The sequence below is a fragment of the Carassius carassius genome, chromosome 42, assembly GCF_963082965.1.
Source record: "Carassius carassius chromosome 42, fCarCar2.1, whole genome shotgun sequence".
In the NCBI taxonomy this organism is placed as follows: domain Eukaryota; kingdom Metazoa; phylum Chordata; class Actinopteri; order Cypriniformes; family Cyprinidae; genus Carassius; species Carassius carassius.
The window spans coordinates 2,425,516-2,442,790 of record NC_081796.1 but is presented as its reverse complement, the minus strand read 5'-3'; the positions used below and the strand labels follow the sequence as shown (position 1 = coordinate 2,442,790).

General features: G+C 38.1%; 1 protein-coding gene across 2 annotated transcripts in view; it reads left to right on the top strand.

The window, feature by feature from the left end:
* LOC132124488 (partitioning defective 3 homolog) overlaps positions 1–17,275 on the top strand; it is a 474,703-nt gene that overhangs the window by 199,320 nt on the left and 258,108 nt on the right. For both annotated transcript variants that reach the window (XM_059535542.1, XM_059535540.1), the window contains exon 5: positions 1,073–1,210. In XM_059535542.1, the coding sequence (XP_059391525.1) occupies positions 1,073–1,210 (138 nt within the window). The remainder of the gene's footprint in view (positions 1–1,072; positions 1,211–17,275) is intronic.

Here is a 17,275-nt window from a genome sequence, read left to right as displayed (position 1 = left end):
GTATCACATTATTTCTTAACTATATGATGTAAATATGAGACACAATCTCAAATGGATGTTTTGCCCCATATCTTGAATTTTAGGGCCATTTTCTAGGCTCCATCATGCAGTAAGTTGTTTTCCTGCCTCATATTAGTCATCAATTGACTGTATGAAATGGCAGATGATCCACATTGGTCTCGGGCGGGGCAAGTGCGTTAAAGGCATTAATAATTTTAACATGTTATTTTTCTCCATACTTAATTAATCTAATTAACTTGTAAAATTACCAGCCCTATCGATAACATTTAAAAATAAAAGACTAAATCCTACCATAAACCTAACCAATACTGTTAACAAAAGCAATTGTGAGATAAAAAAACACTGTTGCCCTTCTATCATCTCTAACCAGTCTGCCAATTCTCCTCTGACATCAACAAGGCATTTTGGTCCATAAAACTGCCCCTCACTGAATATTTTCTCTTTTTCGGACCATTCTCTGTAAACCCTAGTGATGATTGTGTGTGAAAATACCAGTAGATCAGCAGTTTTTGAAATAATCAGACCAGCCCGTCTGGTACCAGCAACCATTCCACGTTCAAAGTCACTTAAATCCCCGTTCTTTCCCATTCTGATGCTCGGTTTAACTTCAGCAAGTCATCTTCACCACATCTAGATTTCTAAAAACATTGAGTTGCTGCCATGTGATCGGCTGATTAGCAGTTTGTGTCACCAGAAGGTGTACCTAATGAAGTGGCCGATGACTGTATATGCACCATGGTAAAAGTTTTTTAGGTCATAACATAATATTGTGCAAGGAACCATGTGAAAATAAACCATTTATCATAATTTGCATAGGAATTAAAGTTGTTGCTGTTTTCCTGCCACTGGTGTTCATTTCAACTGGGGAATGTAATAAGTTGTTCAGCCAAAATGTAGGTAGAGACATGTTTTTCCAATGAGCCTATGTTGAAGAAAGTCAAAGTTTTGTAATGAGGCTAAGTAAATGTTGATAGAATTGTAATTTTTTTCAACAAACCCTTCAATACCAGGTGTAAACATCCTCTTTCATGACCTTCATTGTGTTTTCCAGGGTAAGGCTCTGGAAGCGTACCGCAGCCTGCCTCGTGATGTTGTCCCCTGGGATATACAGTTTCAGAGGGAAAATGCCCGTTCTTCCCTCAGTGCCAACCATCCCATGGTGGACCGATGGCTTGAGCGTCAAGAACAGGTACTTTCATAACTCATCCCAGCTCCTAAATGCCTCTGAACTCCAGTAAACTTTGCTGATCTATATAAACTTGAGTATTTTTTTTTTTATTGGGTTTCTTTGTTTGAGTTAAGAGTAAATTCAGGAGTCAAGTGGAAATTATTGAAAATACTGGAAAAAAACCCACGTTGTTGGATGAGGATTTCACTAATCTTACAAAACTAGAGCCAAAGTCTCTAAGTCTATAGATGTGGATACTGAGTGTCTTTGAAATTCAGCTCTTTTGTCAATCGGTGGAACTGACTGAACAAGTGTAGGAGGTGTTTCGAATTCCTTTCACTCTCGCTTAGAGGGAAGAAATAAAAGAAAGAGGTGAGGAAGGAGATTGAGATGTTTGAGGCGCCCGGTGTGCTGTGGGGAATTCACTTATTAATTTTCACAATCGATTTTCTCAAACAGCCAGCATCCATTTCACTCGTTCCCCCACTTTTCTTTCTTTGGCCCATTGAAACGACTGTGACAGAGGTTCGGCTGCTTGTTTGCAATTCAGGTGGTCTCAGCTTATCATTCCCCAGAAGCTTGAGTTGGCTCAAAAAGAAATCCCCCACCACGACCACCTCAAGGGCCCGTGGCACAGAGAGTCGTGCATCATCATTAGGGAAGTCATATTGCATGGAGGAGCCTCTGGGTTGGATGTTGGGCTGCTGGTGGGTTGAAAGGAGCAGTCAGTCAAGGCCTGGGCTCAACCTGACAGATTCATTCATTTGAGCTTCAGTCTATTACAGCTTAGCCTGACCCCCCAGTCTGCTGCCCGCCCTGCATCGCTCTTGCTCGCTTTCTGTCTCTCTCTCTCTCTCTCTCTCTTAAGCTACACCACCATAGTACCTCTGCCCTCTTTTCTTATTTCTCCTTGCCTGTTTTCTGTCCCTTTCCCTTCATTTTCTCTCTTAGCAGGAAGTGGTTATTTGAAGTGACAGACAGATTTCAAGACAGATGCAGTTTTTTTTTTCTATTCAAGCACATTAACAACACACACACAAACAGTAGGTTGAAGCTAGTGCTGCTACTATTTCACCTGCCTTTCTTAGTAACGATTTGGTAGTATCACTATTTTTTTAAATGTATTTTAATGATGTGATTTAAAGGTGCCATAGAATGCATAAATCACTTTTATAAGGTGTTTTAACACAGTTGTGTGGCCGCAGTGTGTGAAAACAACCAGGCTATAATTGTAAAATCCACTCACTAGTTGTTTTATAATTTTAAAAATTTGTAAATAGTCTCTCTACACAAGCAGTTCCAGACAATGATGACATAGTCGGTGAAAGTCCCACCCATTTTTGACGCTCTCTGCACTATTAACACAACTCTGAGTTAGAAGCTGCGGCTTGCCATTACTGTTCTCTTGCTGTAGCTGCTGGAAGTACAATGTCAGCGCCAAAGAGCCATTAAAAGTGTTGTGTGTTTGGATGCACCAATGAACAAAGGAGTCTCCATAGACCACTGAGGACATGGTGGTTAAATTTAATTTTCGAAGCAAGTGTCTGGGAAAACCGGGAAAGCCCTATAGTTTGTGTTAACATTTTACACCAGACTGCCTCACAAATGAGGGTCAGTTCAGCACTAGAGTTGTGCTTATGAAAGAGGGATTGAAACCAACGATTTGTGCGCAAACGTCCAGACTCCAGACAAAGTAAGCATCATGCGTAGGGTTGGGCATAGGGTTTTGATTCCTTGTTTCGATTCTGGTTCCTAACGATTCTCAATTCCGATTCTTTTAAGAGGCAGGGTCAAAAAAGTTTAGGATATTTTTTTTTAAATGAGCTAGCTAACCAATGGTTTTTCTGAAGGAAATAGTATGACCTTCTCCAACAATTTTAATTCTATGAACTTTTTATGAACTTTACTATGAATTTCTCACAGGGCTTTTTTCAATCATCTCACAGGGCTTTTTTCAATCATGCAGATGTCTTCAGAGAAACATTCATAGCAATGCTTTATTGTAAATAAAACATGGCTGTTGACCAATCAATATAATGGACTGGAAATTAACACACACACGCACACTGATTGACACTGATTGCTTGTGTATTGTGTACAAAAAAAAAAAAAAAAAAAACCCGACAGTGCTACACAAACTTCTGGAATAATCTTCTTCCATAGCAAACTGTGATCATAGCAAAGTTAATGATTGTGGTTTCCAGATTTCAAGAGTTGATATTCCCCAATCACAGCTTTTCTGTTAAGTGAAAATATTTTTTTTTTATCCAGTGGTTTACTGAATTGTATGGATTGTATGAATATTACTTGCCTCATGTGGTACACATTCACAAAATTTCATTTTGTACTTAATTTTCTCACAATTTCCATACACACTGCACCGCAATGGAAGTTGCATAACTCACTGTGGCTAAATGCATAGGCGATCTATGCATAGAGTCTTTTGAGTCATGTCTTGCTTGTGTTCGTTTTTGTGTCATGTCACATGGAGTTGCTGCCTACAGTATGTTTCCTTCTTTTTCTTTTTTTTTATCTAAAAGATTTGGTGGATTATGTCAGAGATACAACACTATGTCCTTATAGACACTGCACAGGCCCTGACATTTCTCTGTAATGAACACAAGTTGTGAACAAGTAAGGAATGTCTGAGTGTTTTCAGCCCTCCATTTAGTTGATTGTACAACAGTTTGAGAGGCAGAAGAAATGCATTTTAAGGCTGCATGTTGATTCAAACAGCCCCAACTGTGCAGGTGCATTCACCCACTTAAGGCAACCTCTCCAAAGACCTCTCTAAATAACACTACAGCAGTGAAGCAAACCTACGAGAGCTCTCTTTGCTTAGTCACCTGAAAATGACTTTCCATTCCAACACACAGTAAAAGCTTTGCTGTTTTTCACAAAGAAGTGCTTGTTTTTTGCATTAGCATGAATGTAATTATGTTTATTACACTTGAACCCTCAGATTGTGTTCCAGGTTTGTTCCGAATGTTTTTAATTGCATCCTGACGTGTCAGACTTTCACATTCTCACCTGGCGCTCTTACAGCGAGGTGCTGCTGCATCTTTCCATTGGGTATTGTTCAATTTACATTTTTCTTTCTATTTTTAAAAAAAGTTCCTAGTGTTGAATTAGAAATTACCCATCTGTGCAAGAAGAGGCTTCAGCTGTGGATTTGTTGGTAATGTAAAGTGCGGCTGGGTCATGAGGTCTCCTTATTCTGAAAAAAGTGAGACTGGATATGGGAATTTCATCTTTGAATGACTGTATGCATTTTTATTCAAGAGACTGGAAGTCCAGCTTCAATATCTGTTAATTTTATTCATACAGTGTTATAAGATATTGTGAATTAGGTTAACCCAGAGTGAAGCTCTGTACGTGACTAATATTACACTTTAGCTATACTTTCAAGTTGGTTTATGGAGATAGAATGTAATTTTTTGTAATGAATTAGAAATTGTCCAAGAATTACACTTTCAATTCAATTCAAGTTTATTTGTATAGCGCTTCTTACGATAGAAATCATTGTAAAGCAACTTTACAAAAAAAGAATATTTACAATATTAACAGCAATTATTATATGATGCAGTCACACTTGTAGCAATATTTGTTAGTTCTGTTTGTTGATTCAGGGTTAGCATCATCTGAGGTCCTCTGAGGGTCAGCATCATCTCTTCTCAGGTGTTCTGGGTCCAGACTGGAGCTTGTGTAAATTCTAGTTACGGCAAAACAGAGAAAACAAATAGAGACATCATTAGCATAGCTGCTGTTCCAACAAAGTAAATTAATTATTTTAACCCAAGCTAAAGAATAATAATGTGCATTTGATCAGATATAAGTGCAATCCAAAATTATGTGATGCATTATTTGAATGTTTGGCGAAAGATATGTGTTTTTAATCTAGTTTTAAACAGCGAGAGTGTGTCTGAACCCTGAACATTATCAGGAAGGCTATTCCAGAGTTTGGGAGCCAAATGCGAAAAAGCTCTTCCTCCTTTAATGGACTTTGTTATCCTAGGAACTACCAAAAGTAAATTTTTTTGTGACCTTAGGGAGCGTGATGGATTGTAGCGTGGTAGAAGGCTGGTTAGGTACACAGGAGCTAAACCATTTAGGGCCTTATAGGTAAGTAATGATAATTTGTAACTGATACCGAACTTCATAGGTAGCCAGTGCAGAGACTGTAAAATCTGGGTAATATGATCATATTTTCTTGACCTGGTAAGGACACTAGCTCCTGCATTTTGGACTACCTGTAGCTTGTTTATTGACGAAGCAGGACAACCACCTAGAAGTGCATTACAATAGTCCAGTCTAGAGGTCATGAATGCATGAACTAGCTTTTCTGCATCAGAAACAGGTAACATGTTTCGTAGCTTGGCAATGTTTCTAAGATGGAAGAATGCTGTTTTTGTAATATGGGCAATATGGTTTTCAAAAGACAAGTTGCTGTCTAATATAACACCCAGATTTTTGACTGTAGCGGAAGTAAAAGTACATCTGTCTAGATGCAAACTGTTATCTGCGATATTGTGTGTACTGTTTTTGGTCCAATAAGTAATATCTCTGTCTTATCTGAATTTAATAGGAAAGAATTATTGGTTATCCAATCTTTTACATTTTTAACACACTCCGTTAGCTTAGATAATTCATCTGGTCTCGTTGAGATATATAGTTGAGTATCATCAGCATAACAGTGGAAACTAATCTGTATTTTCTAATAATATTACCAAGGGGCAACATGTATATTGAAAATAGCAGATGACCTAGGACAGATCCTTGTGGCACTCCATAGTTTACTGGTGATAAATGAGATGACTCCCCATTTAAATAAACAAAGTGGTAGCGATCGGACAGGTAGGATCTAAACCATCTTAGAGCCTGCCCTTGAATACCTGTATAGTTTTGTAATCAATCTATGTGTATGTCATGATCTATGGTGTCGAACGCAGAACTAAGATCAAGTAAAACTAGCAATGAGATGCAGCCTTGATCACAAGCAAGAAGCAAGTCATTTGTAATTTTAACAAGTGCAGTTTCTGTGCTATGGTGGGACCTGAAACCTGACTGAAATTCTTCATACAGATTAGTCATGATACACTTTCTCAGAAGACATTCACGAGGCTGTCAAATCAATGCTTTTATTATTAAGTGCAATTTCCTAATAGCCATTTCTATGTAATAAAAGTGGACAAGGCATTATTAAGCTGTAATGTAGTTTTTTTTTTATGTCTTCAGAACTTTTTATATGAACTATTGTGGTTTGATTTAGTCCATCATTGTCTAACATCAGTCTAGTTACAGACATTTCTCAGGTGATGGAGGTTACTAATGTCAAGTTGCTGTTGGAGTTCAGTTTTGAGCGTGAAAAAAACTGTGTGAGTGTAATGGGCTAAACCAGCAGAGAGCACCTGAAGAAATTTGGTATTTAACTTGAAGATTTTAGGCATTCTGTATTAGACTAAATTAATCATCAGCTCTAAGATGTCAATTCAATGTGCAAATTTTTTTTTTAAGTGTTTGAATATCAGCAATACATCACTGAAGTGCTCCCTGTTAGAATGTCTTTAAAAGTTGATTTCAAAACATTTATGATAAATAATGCATTTAAATTAACTATTTTATGATGTTTATCAGATGTTGATACTCATGTATGATGCTAGCATTAAATACAGTATTTTTCCAGATAATGCATCATGTTCTCAACATACTTGTTTAAATTTACAGATATATTAACAACACTTATGTTGGGGAAGAAAAAAAAAGTTTTTACTAATACCATGATACCAATATGTTTTGTTATATGGTTGCTAAGGTGTTAAGGTTGTTAGGGTTTTATAAGTGGTTGAAAGGTCTAAAAATAGTCAGAAGAGCACAACAACTTGTCTCTGCTATATGATAAAAAATATTTTTTTGAGTATTTATAATATATTTTTCCACAGTAGTAAAACTCAAATATTTATGTCTTAATTGTATGTGCTAAACCATCAAGCTTTTACTTTTTTATTTTCAGATTACAAATCAAGAGAAATTCTGTAAACGTCTGCCCATAAAAATATAACTAATAACTGTGTAACTGGCACATTGCATTCCCTAAACGCTGAATATATTGTATCTGCTCATGTGTAAATTAACATGGTGCCTTGCTTCACTCTGAAACATGCAGCACTGTCTGTATTCTGCAATTTAAGTACCCTAAGCCATTGCATTTATGTATTTAGTTTGATTGACACCTGTTTTGCCAAACCAATGGTGCGAAAACAATCCACTAATGCTTTTTCTGTTTTTATGAGAAGTGTAAAATATGTTTGGTTCATTATGAAACTGTGGTGGGCATCCACAGTCTAACACGTGAAGTATCATTCATGTCTATCGACATACTGACTGAAATCGTTAGTTTTACTCCACTTCTACAGAAGCTAATTAATTGCTGTATTTACTGGGCAAACTGCAAACTACCCTTCATCAAAACTCTTATCCCTCAATACAGAAGGATACCTGAGATTGTCTGAGGTATAGATTTACCTCACATCCTGGTGAAACAGTACAGAGCGCCTCTGCGTTTCATCTTCCTGACAGAGGGATGGTGGATTGGTTTTTTGGCTGGAGGATTCTGCGTTCTCACAGTCTGTTTTGCTCACTGCTCGTCCTCCACAGATTTTGTTTCCAGTCTTTTTGAAAAATGAATCCTCTTCCTTCACATTCATCTGTTCCCTCTCTCCCATTTCTTTAGACAAGACAAGGGATTCTTCTACCCCCTCAGAAGGTTTCGCATCCTTTGTTGTTACTTTTTCCCTCCCTCTCATATGTGCTGTTTGTGTGTGTGTGTGTGTGTGTGTGTGCAACAGTAACACACACATTATTGTTGCAAGCGCATAGCAAACCTGGCCTGTAGGTGCTGCTCTGATCTCACTGTTTGAACCCTCATCCAAGAGGAAAGAAACAAATAAAAAAAAGGGCAGATAGAAGAAACCCTCTTTCCCTTGGCTCCTTTGAAAGGCCTCCCCCATCATACCACACACACATACACTGTGATTATTCACAGTGCAAATGGCAGCCCACCAGAGAGCAGCTCCTACAAAGAAACCCAGACAATGCAACCTGAAACACTTCTAAGCTCAGCCTACCATAATTAACTATCTGCCTTGTTCCAGCCTGCTGGCTTCATCTCTCACACTCATTTGTCCTCCATTTATCCATGTAAACAAATAAAACACATTTGTTTTGCACTTTCTTATGAAGCTACATGGCAAAGAGCTTCAGAGATGTTCAAGTGAGGCCCATCGCCAACACATTAGCGAAAGCTTTATTCAGTATTGCTGAGCTGAAGCGCCTGTTGATCTATCTTTAATTTCTTCTCTGGCACGCTGGGTCTTAAACACACATTCGAGTGCAATTTTACCACCTTCATCTCCCGTCTATAAGAACTGTTGTAAGAGATGGTCTATGTGATGGTGAGATTCATAGTGGAGTTCAGCTAATCTCTGAAGGACAGGTTGGTGAGGCAGACATTGAGTCTGACCTTTAACCCAGTAATCTAATGTCTTGAGCTCCTCGTGTTCCCCAGGCCTACAGCTGACAATATTTGACCTGTCTGTAAGGCTTTCTTGACAACACATCCAGGCTTGTCCTATGGAGAGCACTTAGCGAACTGAAACCATTCTTCTCCATTAACCTGCCACCACTGGCCCAAACCTTGACCTTTTCATTTTACACCAACTGGAAGCAAGTGACAGAACCTTCCTAGAAACCAGTTGGAGTTTGTGGCTGAGAATTTGAACATGGTAGGTTCTTTTGATTGGTCCAAGTTGGTTTTAAGCTGGTCAAAGCTTTGTTAGTTGGTTGACAAGATGTGCACTGACTGGACTTGGTCAAGATTAGACCAGTGGCAAACCGGCTCCCTTGTTCCATAAACTACCTGGAATACCTTAAACTGGTGTGTCCTGTTTTTGTCTCTGAATAGAATAGCCAAAGGAAGCTATAATAAGATGAAAGCTTTTCAAGATAATCCGGTACACCTTTTGTGGTTGCTGCAATCCAGAGAAGCACAATTTTTTTTCTTTTTTGCTCAGTACATACGCATTGAGTCTGAATTTTTCTCCCTTCAGAAGTGGACTGAGCTCTGGAATCAAGTGACAGAACCTTCATAGGAAATTTTTGTCTTAAATTTAAGTTGGTGGTTAGGATTTTGAACCCTTCCAAGTTGGCCATAAGCTGGTCAAAGCATTGTTAGGTGGTTGACTAGCCTGACTACCAGCTGGTATGACATGACTGAACTTGGTCAAATCTTGAACAGCAACAAACCAGCTGCAATGCCATATAAACTAGCTTAACCACCTTAAACTGGTGTGACTTCTCACAGGGCCCTTGATCAAGATGTTTTACCAGCTCACCATCTTGCAGTCCAGTTGGTCAACCAGGTAAACAAGCCTGGACCAACTAGAAACCACCTACAGTGTTCCAAAAACTACCGCTTCAAGACAGTTTTATCTGGATTTTCAGGCAGGCAAAAATGCTGCTTCATGAAACTTCAGAATTTCTCATTGAAAGTCTACATCATCCATTCTGCAGTTGTCCTCACCGTTGTGACCCAGAACAGATACGTGTAGAAGGTGACCTTTTTTCCTTTGTACCTCTGTGGTGATGACTGAGAACACACTGTTTTCTTCACCTCTGCTTATCCTTGCTGGGAAGTCTTTAACACATAGTCCCTTTGTTTCTGCTCCTGCCTGGGATTTAGTGTGGCTGGCCAATGCCATTGCTTGACTTACAACCCGAATTCCGGAAAAGTTGGGACGTTTTTTAAATTTTAATAAAATGAAAACTAAAGGAATTTCAAATCACATGAGCCAATATTTTATTCACAATAGAACATAGATAAAGTAGCAAATGTTTAAACTGAGAAATTTGACACTTTTATCCACTTAATTAGCTCATTTAAAATTTAATGCCTGCTACAGGTCTCAAAAAAGTTGGCACGGGGGAAACAAATGGCTAAAAAAGCAAGCAGTTTTGAAAAGATTCAGCTGGGAGAACATCTAGTGATTAATTAAGTTAATTGATATCAGGTCTGTAACATGATTAGCTATAAAAGCTTTGTCTTAGAGAAGCAGAGTCTCTCAGAAGTAAAGATGGGCAGAGGCTCTCCAATCTGTGAAAGACTGCGTAAAAAAATTGTGGAAAACTTTAAAAACAATGTTCCTCAACGTCAAATTGCAAAGGCTTTGCAAATCTCATCATCTACAGTGCATAACATCATCAAAAGATTCAGAGAAACTGGAGAAATCTCTGTGCGTAAGGGACAAGGCCGGAGACCTTTATTGGATGCCCGTGGTCTTCGGGCTCTCAGACGACACTGCATCACTCATCGGCATGATTGTGTCAATGACATTACTAAATGGGCCCAGGAATACTTTCAGAAACCACTGTCGGTAAACACAATCCGCCGTGCCATCAGCAGATGCCAACTAAAGCTTTATCATGCAAAAAGGAAGCCATATGTGAACATGGTCCAGAAGCGCCGTCGTGTCCTGTGGGCCAAGGCTCATTTAAAATGGACTATTTCAAAGTGGAATAGTGTTTTATGGTCAGACGAGTCCAAATTTGACATTCTTGTTGGAAATCACGGACGCCGTGTCCTCCGGGCTAAAGAGGAGGAAGACCTTCCAGCATGTTATCAGCGTTCAGTTCAAAAGCCAGCATCTCTGATGGTATGGGGGTGCATAAGTGCATACGGTATGGGCAGCTTGCATGTTTTGGAAGGCTCTGTGAATGCTGAAAGGTATATAAAGGTTTTAGAGCAACATATGCTTCCCTCCAAACAACGTCTATTTCAGGGAAGGCCTTGTTTATTTCAGCAGGACAATGCAAAACCACATACTGCAGCTATAACAACAGCATGGCTTCGTCGTAGAAGAGTCCGGGTGCTAACCTGGCCTGCCTGCAGTCCAGATCTTTCACCTATAAAGAACATTTGGCGCATCATTAAACGAAAAATACGTCAAAGACGACCACGAACTCTTCAGCAGCTGGAAATCTATATAAGGCAAGAATGGGACCAAATTCCAACAGCAAAACTCCAGCAACTCATAGCCTCAATGCCCAGACGTCTTCAAACTGTTTTGAAAAGAAAAGGAGATGCTACACCATGGTAAACATGCCCCGTCCCAACTATTTTGAGACCTGTAGCAGAAATCAAAATTGAAATGAGCTCATTTTGTGCATAAAATTGTAAACTTTCTCAGTTTAAACATTTGCTATGTTATCTATGTTCTATTGTGAATAAAATATTGGCTCATGTGATTTGAAAGTCTTTTAGTTTTCATTTTATTAAAATTTTAAAAACGTCCCAACTTTTCCGGAATTCGGGTTGTACTTGGATTTGTTAAATAGTTCTAGTTGATCTGTTTCATTTCAAATAATTAAACGGAAAAGGTTCAATTGAAGTGGATTCTAAAAAACCAATCTAGGTTGGTGTAGTATTAAAGCTTAAGGCTGGGAACTGTAACTCTATACAGAGCACCCTTGTTAAAGGTACTTATCCAGGTACCCCCTGCAGTTGTCCCCTGTATGTCCATGCTGTGCTCTACTGTATGCAATGCAGATTTATTCAAGAATGTTTTGTGTCCTAATTCTGGCTCCTTGGTTGCATAAATTAATGTCTTACATTATAATAGACCACCAGACACATCCATTTGGGAACTTTCTCTCTGACATTCACATTTCTAATGAATCAAAACAATCTGGAAAGTTCTTTGGTCTGTTTGAACTGCCAGAACAATTGTTTGTTGTTTGTTGTAAAAGCATTTACTGGTTGTTATCGAGTGATAACATACCTTGGACATACATACTGTACAGAGCTGTGTAATAAGGTTGAGTAACTTTAAGCAACGCAACTGCCAATGAGATTGACAGTGGAAGTCACATGATCAGACTTCTATTACTACAGTCGAGTAGAAGGATCTACTTGTACGAAACCAACAGTAAACCTTTTTGACATCCTTTAACAAAAATTGACTTCCACTACCAAACCCAAACGGGTTTCATGAATGCCGTCTAATGTTAAATTGGGAGATCTCAAATCAAAGTTGCTTCCCAGGGTTCACACTTTTTAATATCAATCCTCTTGTCTAGCTTCTCTATCTATACTCAAAGTGCTGACTGAACATCATTTCAGTCTAATCATGTTTATGCAGTCATGCAGAATTTTCTGTCTTTGACATGCTGTGAAACTCTTTGCACACGTCATGCTGACAAAACACAAAGCACACCCTGCCTTCAGTCTGTCCTCCACAACATGTCAACCCTGTCCATATTTAACTGTTATGTTCTCTCTCTCTTTTCACCCACTTTTTTATTTCTGCATGGGTGATTATGAGTGTGTTATGTCCTGATTAGAATTAGTGAGTGCACTTTATGCTCTGCTCTACAGAGTGAGAAATCACTCCCTCAGTGAGAATAATTGAGCCCAGGCCCAGTTGCCAGTTCATTAACCACAAATCATAGTAGGCTGGGGCAACTTAGCAGGAGACAATAATGACTTTGGGGAATTTGGAACCTCACTGTGGTGGAAACTGCTGTTACACTAAGGGCACATCCGAGGTTGGGAACTCTGAATGCGGTGGAGACGTATGAAAGATACTAGGGAAGTCAAGATGTGAGGTTATGCTACTCAAATGCTTATATTAGGTCTGTCAGAGGCGATGTAAATTACTATGCAACAAACTGTGAATGAAAGTAAAACAAGGCAATTTCTCAGATGGAAATATACTGGACTTGATCCAAGCTTGGTTGTTGATGGACTGTGGGAAACAGCCTTGCTTGAAAAGCGCTAACACCCATCAAAGGTTTTGTCAATGTCAATGTCAATGTCAAATTTATTTATATAGCACCATTTATCCCAACCGAGGTTGTCCAATGTGCTGCACATATTGTAATAGACAATTGCACAAAACAAATAAGCAATAAAAACATCATAATAAAACAAACATTTCAATACCACTTCCTCACTTAGAATATGCTAATTCAAAAAGATCCGTTTTTAGCATAGTTTTAAAAACAGATAAGGATGATACAGAGCGAATACACAGAGGTAAAGCATTCCATAATCTGGGGGCAGCTACTGAAAAAGCCCGGTCGCCTCTGCACCTCAGCTTTGACTTTGGGATACATAGCAGCTTCTGGTTAGATGACCGGAGAGAAAGAACAGGACGATACTCAGTAAGTAGTTCCGAAAGATACGGAGGGGCCAGACCATTTAATGATTTAAACACCAAAAGAATAAGTTTGAAATGTACTCGATAACGCACGGGCAACCAGTGCAAAGAACGTAAAACTGGTGTAACATGCTCCCGTTTTTTAGTCCTGGGTAAGAGTCTAGCTGCTGCATTTTGAACTATTTGTAACCGGGATAAAGCTGACTGGCTAATCCCAAAATATAGTGAGTTACAGTAATCCGGTCTCGTCGTAATGAAAGCATGGATCAATTGTTCAAAGTTTTTACTCGTCAAAATGGGTTTAACTTTAGCTAGTAATCTAAGCTGAAAGAAACATGATCTAACCACAGTATTGATGTGTTTGTCAAATTTCAGCTTATCATCAAAAATTTATTTTTGCATTTATAACAGACAACTTCCTTTAAAAGATCATTTTTGGCATTAAGTGGCTTCCCAGTTTCTTGCTGTTTTTCCAGCCAAGCGATCCACACCTGTATGCAATTAAATAGCCAGAAAATGGGGGTAATTGAGGAAAGACACAGATTACACAAATAGCCAGTGGTCTTAAAAATTCACACTAGGGCTGGGATAAACTATTATTTTTTAAACGATTAATCTAGCGATAATTTTTTCGATGCATCGATTAATCTAACGATTAATTTTTCGGGCCGATTTGATTTCGATTATCTCCCCATTAATTGACTACTAACAATTTATACATGTTGATTTACATATCTGAATGAAAAAAAACATAAATTCCTTAACATTGCAATATATGTTTATTGCTCTTAAAATTACAAAATAAAAGACTGACTAAGAATGCATTACTTTGCACTTGTATAGAGATAGCATTCAATGAAACCTTGAAAACACATAGCTTACTGAAACAAGCTTACTGAACACAGAGGGCCTAGCTTACTGAAAAAAGAAGTTCTTTCAGATGAAAATAACAACAACTTAATGTCTAGTATTCAATAAAAAAGGTCACCCAAAATACTTGTTTAGAGCAATTGAAAGAATACAGTATGTAAATGTAAACTTGAGGGCTTTAAGCTAATACAGAGAGTGCTTTTACAAAAAAAAAAAAAAAAAATTAACAGTGGGAGCCAGCAGCCTGTCATGGAGAAAAAAAATCTCCGAATGCTCCACGTGAAACTTTGGTGTTTCGCCCTTTTTCTATCGTGTTTAATGATTTTGGTTAATATGCACAAGGGAGGGAGAGAGCAAGAAGCGCTCGTGTTGTTTGAAGACTGTGAGTGCGCGCAGCCGGGGCTCTCTCTCGTACGCGCCCTGTCACTGTCACTCACCGATCAAATAAGGCTTTGACAGCCGCCAAAAAAAAAAGATCAATGCAGAAAAACCCCTGGATTGGTTATATAACGTTGGACAGAATGTTGATCCGGCCATCGCGTATATTCAGCACACATAAGGTAAACGTTTTGCAAACGTTTTTTAGAGAAATAAAAACAGGTCGACGAATCGATGCGCATATTTTGCGTCAACGTATTTTTTGCGTCGACGTCATCGATGACTTCGACGCGTTGTCCCAGCCCTAATTCACACATTTTTGAAAGCCAACAGATCTGTATTCTTCCACACCTATTAGAGTAAATGCTCGAGTGCCATTTATTTGGATGACAGCTACACAACGAGGTGGAAGTTAGACTTTGTAGACTGTCAGTATCCGATTTGCCAGCCTTCCTGAATAATTAAATCCTAATTATGTGATTTTTATATATATATATATATATATATATATATATATATATATATTGCTGTTTCTACTCTTCGTTCCAGTTTATAATGCGAGTGTCTCCTTTGCTTCAAGATATTTGTCTCAAATGAGTCCACTCCACAGTGTCCGTGACCGTCGGACCAACTGGCGGCTCTTGTTCTTTTATTGCTTCCATTAGAGCGTAATGCTTTTAAGATGCCATTGGAATATGGCCAACTGTAAACAGCTCTACTTCTGTGAATGGAAGCCAGGAGGAGTCCTTCTACCCATTTGGAGAAAAGAAAAAAGCATTTGATTTGCATGAGTGGCGTAGAAAAGCAGAAGGAGCTGTTTCTGAATGCAGGTCTGCGGTGGTCATCTACGAATTGACAGGAAGAAGTGAAATGCAGATGCAGGCTGAGTTGAAGGTCTGTCTGCTTATTTCTTTCTGTGGGAAATGAAATCACTCACAAACTGATCTCTGCAGGATGAGGACCTAATGGTGGGCTTACTTGTTTCCATAGAGCGGGGAGTCCCTCAGTTCTAAAACCTGGCTGTCCACAAGTGAAGCGTAATGAATGTAGGGATGAATATGCATCAGTAGATGCTGTTCAGAAGTAAATACGTCACATGCTATTATTTTTGATGAAGACTTCATTCCCACCAGTATGAGGTCTTTGTCAGTGTTCAGTAATATGAAATGAAATAAAATATTACTGCCATATTTATGAAAAGAATCATTAGAAGATATTAAAAGACATCATTATATAAATAATATTATATAATATTTACTAATATATATATATATATATATATATATATATATATATATATATATATATATATATATATATATATATATATAGTATGACTTTTGTAAATTTAATTTGATACAGACAGCAAAATGGGAGATCTCTGAATTGAAACAATTTTCAGAAAATGTGATAAACAAAACTAAATAAATAAAATGGTACAGTGTTGGTACACCTGGCCTGATGTTATGATAAATATCATTATGGCCACAGTTCAGTACCATAAAATGATTGAGAGCCAAACCATCTGCTCATCAAGCACCAGCTAAAAAGTCATTAACAGCAATGATGTGTATGTCATGCAGGTGTATTAATAATAATAATGATAATAATAAAGTATAATATTTGTATGTTGATGAAATATAAATTATATTTTAAAATAATGGAATAAACTGAATTATTTATTAATAATTATTAATTAATTCACCCAAAAATTGAAAACATAATAAGCTGTTTGACAGTTTATCTTCTACAGAACACAAATAGAAATATTAGGTATAACATCCATATTAAAAATTACTTTGTGTGATGAACAGATGGGAAACTACATCAAACGTGACATGACTTACCTTGTTTGTATAACAGTTGTATTGTTTTGTCATTTATAGTGTTATAATTACATATTGTTATAAAAATACATATTAACAGTCATTTACTACTCATTTTTTCCTAGTTTGTGTAGATTTAATAGACTTCATGGAGTTTTACCTTAAGGCTGGCTTCTTTTTGGACCTGCCGTTGTACTTTGAGTTATTGCTTTCTGCTTCATATGAATTCCGGTGTGCTTCAAAGACTTTTCCTCGTTCTCTCCTAGTGGAACAGACTCTAGAGTGAGAGGATGTCTTGGATGGTTGCACCTTTGAACCTGACTGATTCTTTTGTGATTGGTCTAAAAATACAGCAAGTAGTCCAGGCTGTCAATATATCAGAGTTCCATCTCTCAGCAGAATGAGGGCGGAAAGAGAATCAGTCGTGTTTATTCTATTAAACAAAAAGCTTACATGCTGACATGCTTCTCCGCTCCCCGCTTTCCTGTGTTTGTTCTAGCCTTCATTCAAATTTCTGCTGGAATGCTGGATGTGTTACCTTTGGCATATGGGCTTTTCAAGTGGCAATAGCAAGTGTGGATTTGTATTGTCTTGTAATATAAAAGCTGTCCCATTGAAATTTTTGGCCTGGCCTCACAATGTAGCCAATGAACTTGGTGCTTACAAGATTCTTCCTATGAAGTGTTGACACTCAAATTGAGCAGATTTCCTGTACAGACCGAGTGGCGCAGGCAGGGCCATATCCTTTTGTTAACCGAGGTGCAAGTGGGTGCACACATTTGGATAAGAAGGTTAGCAGT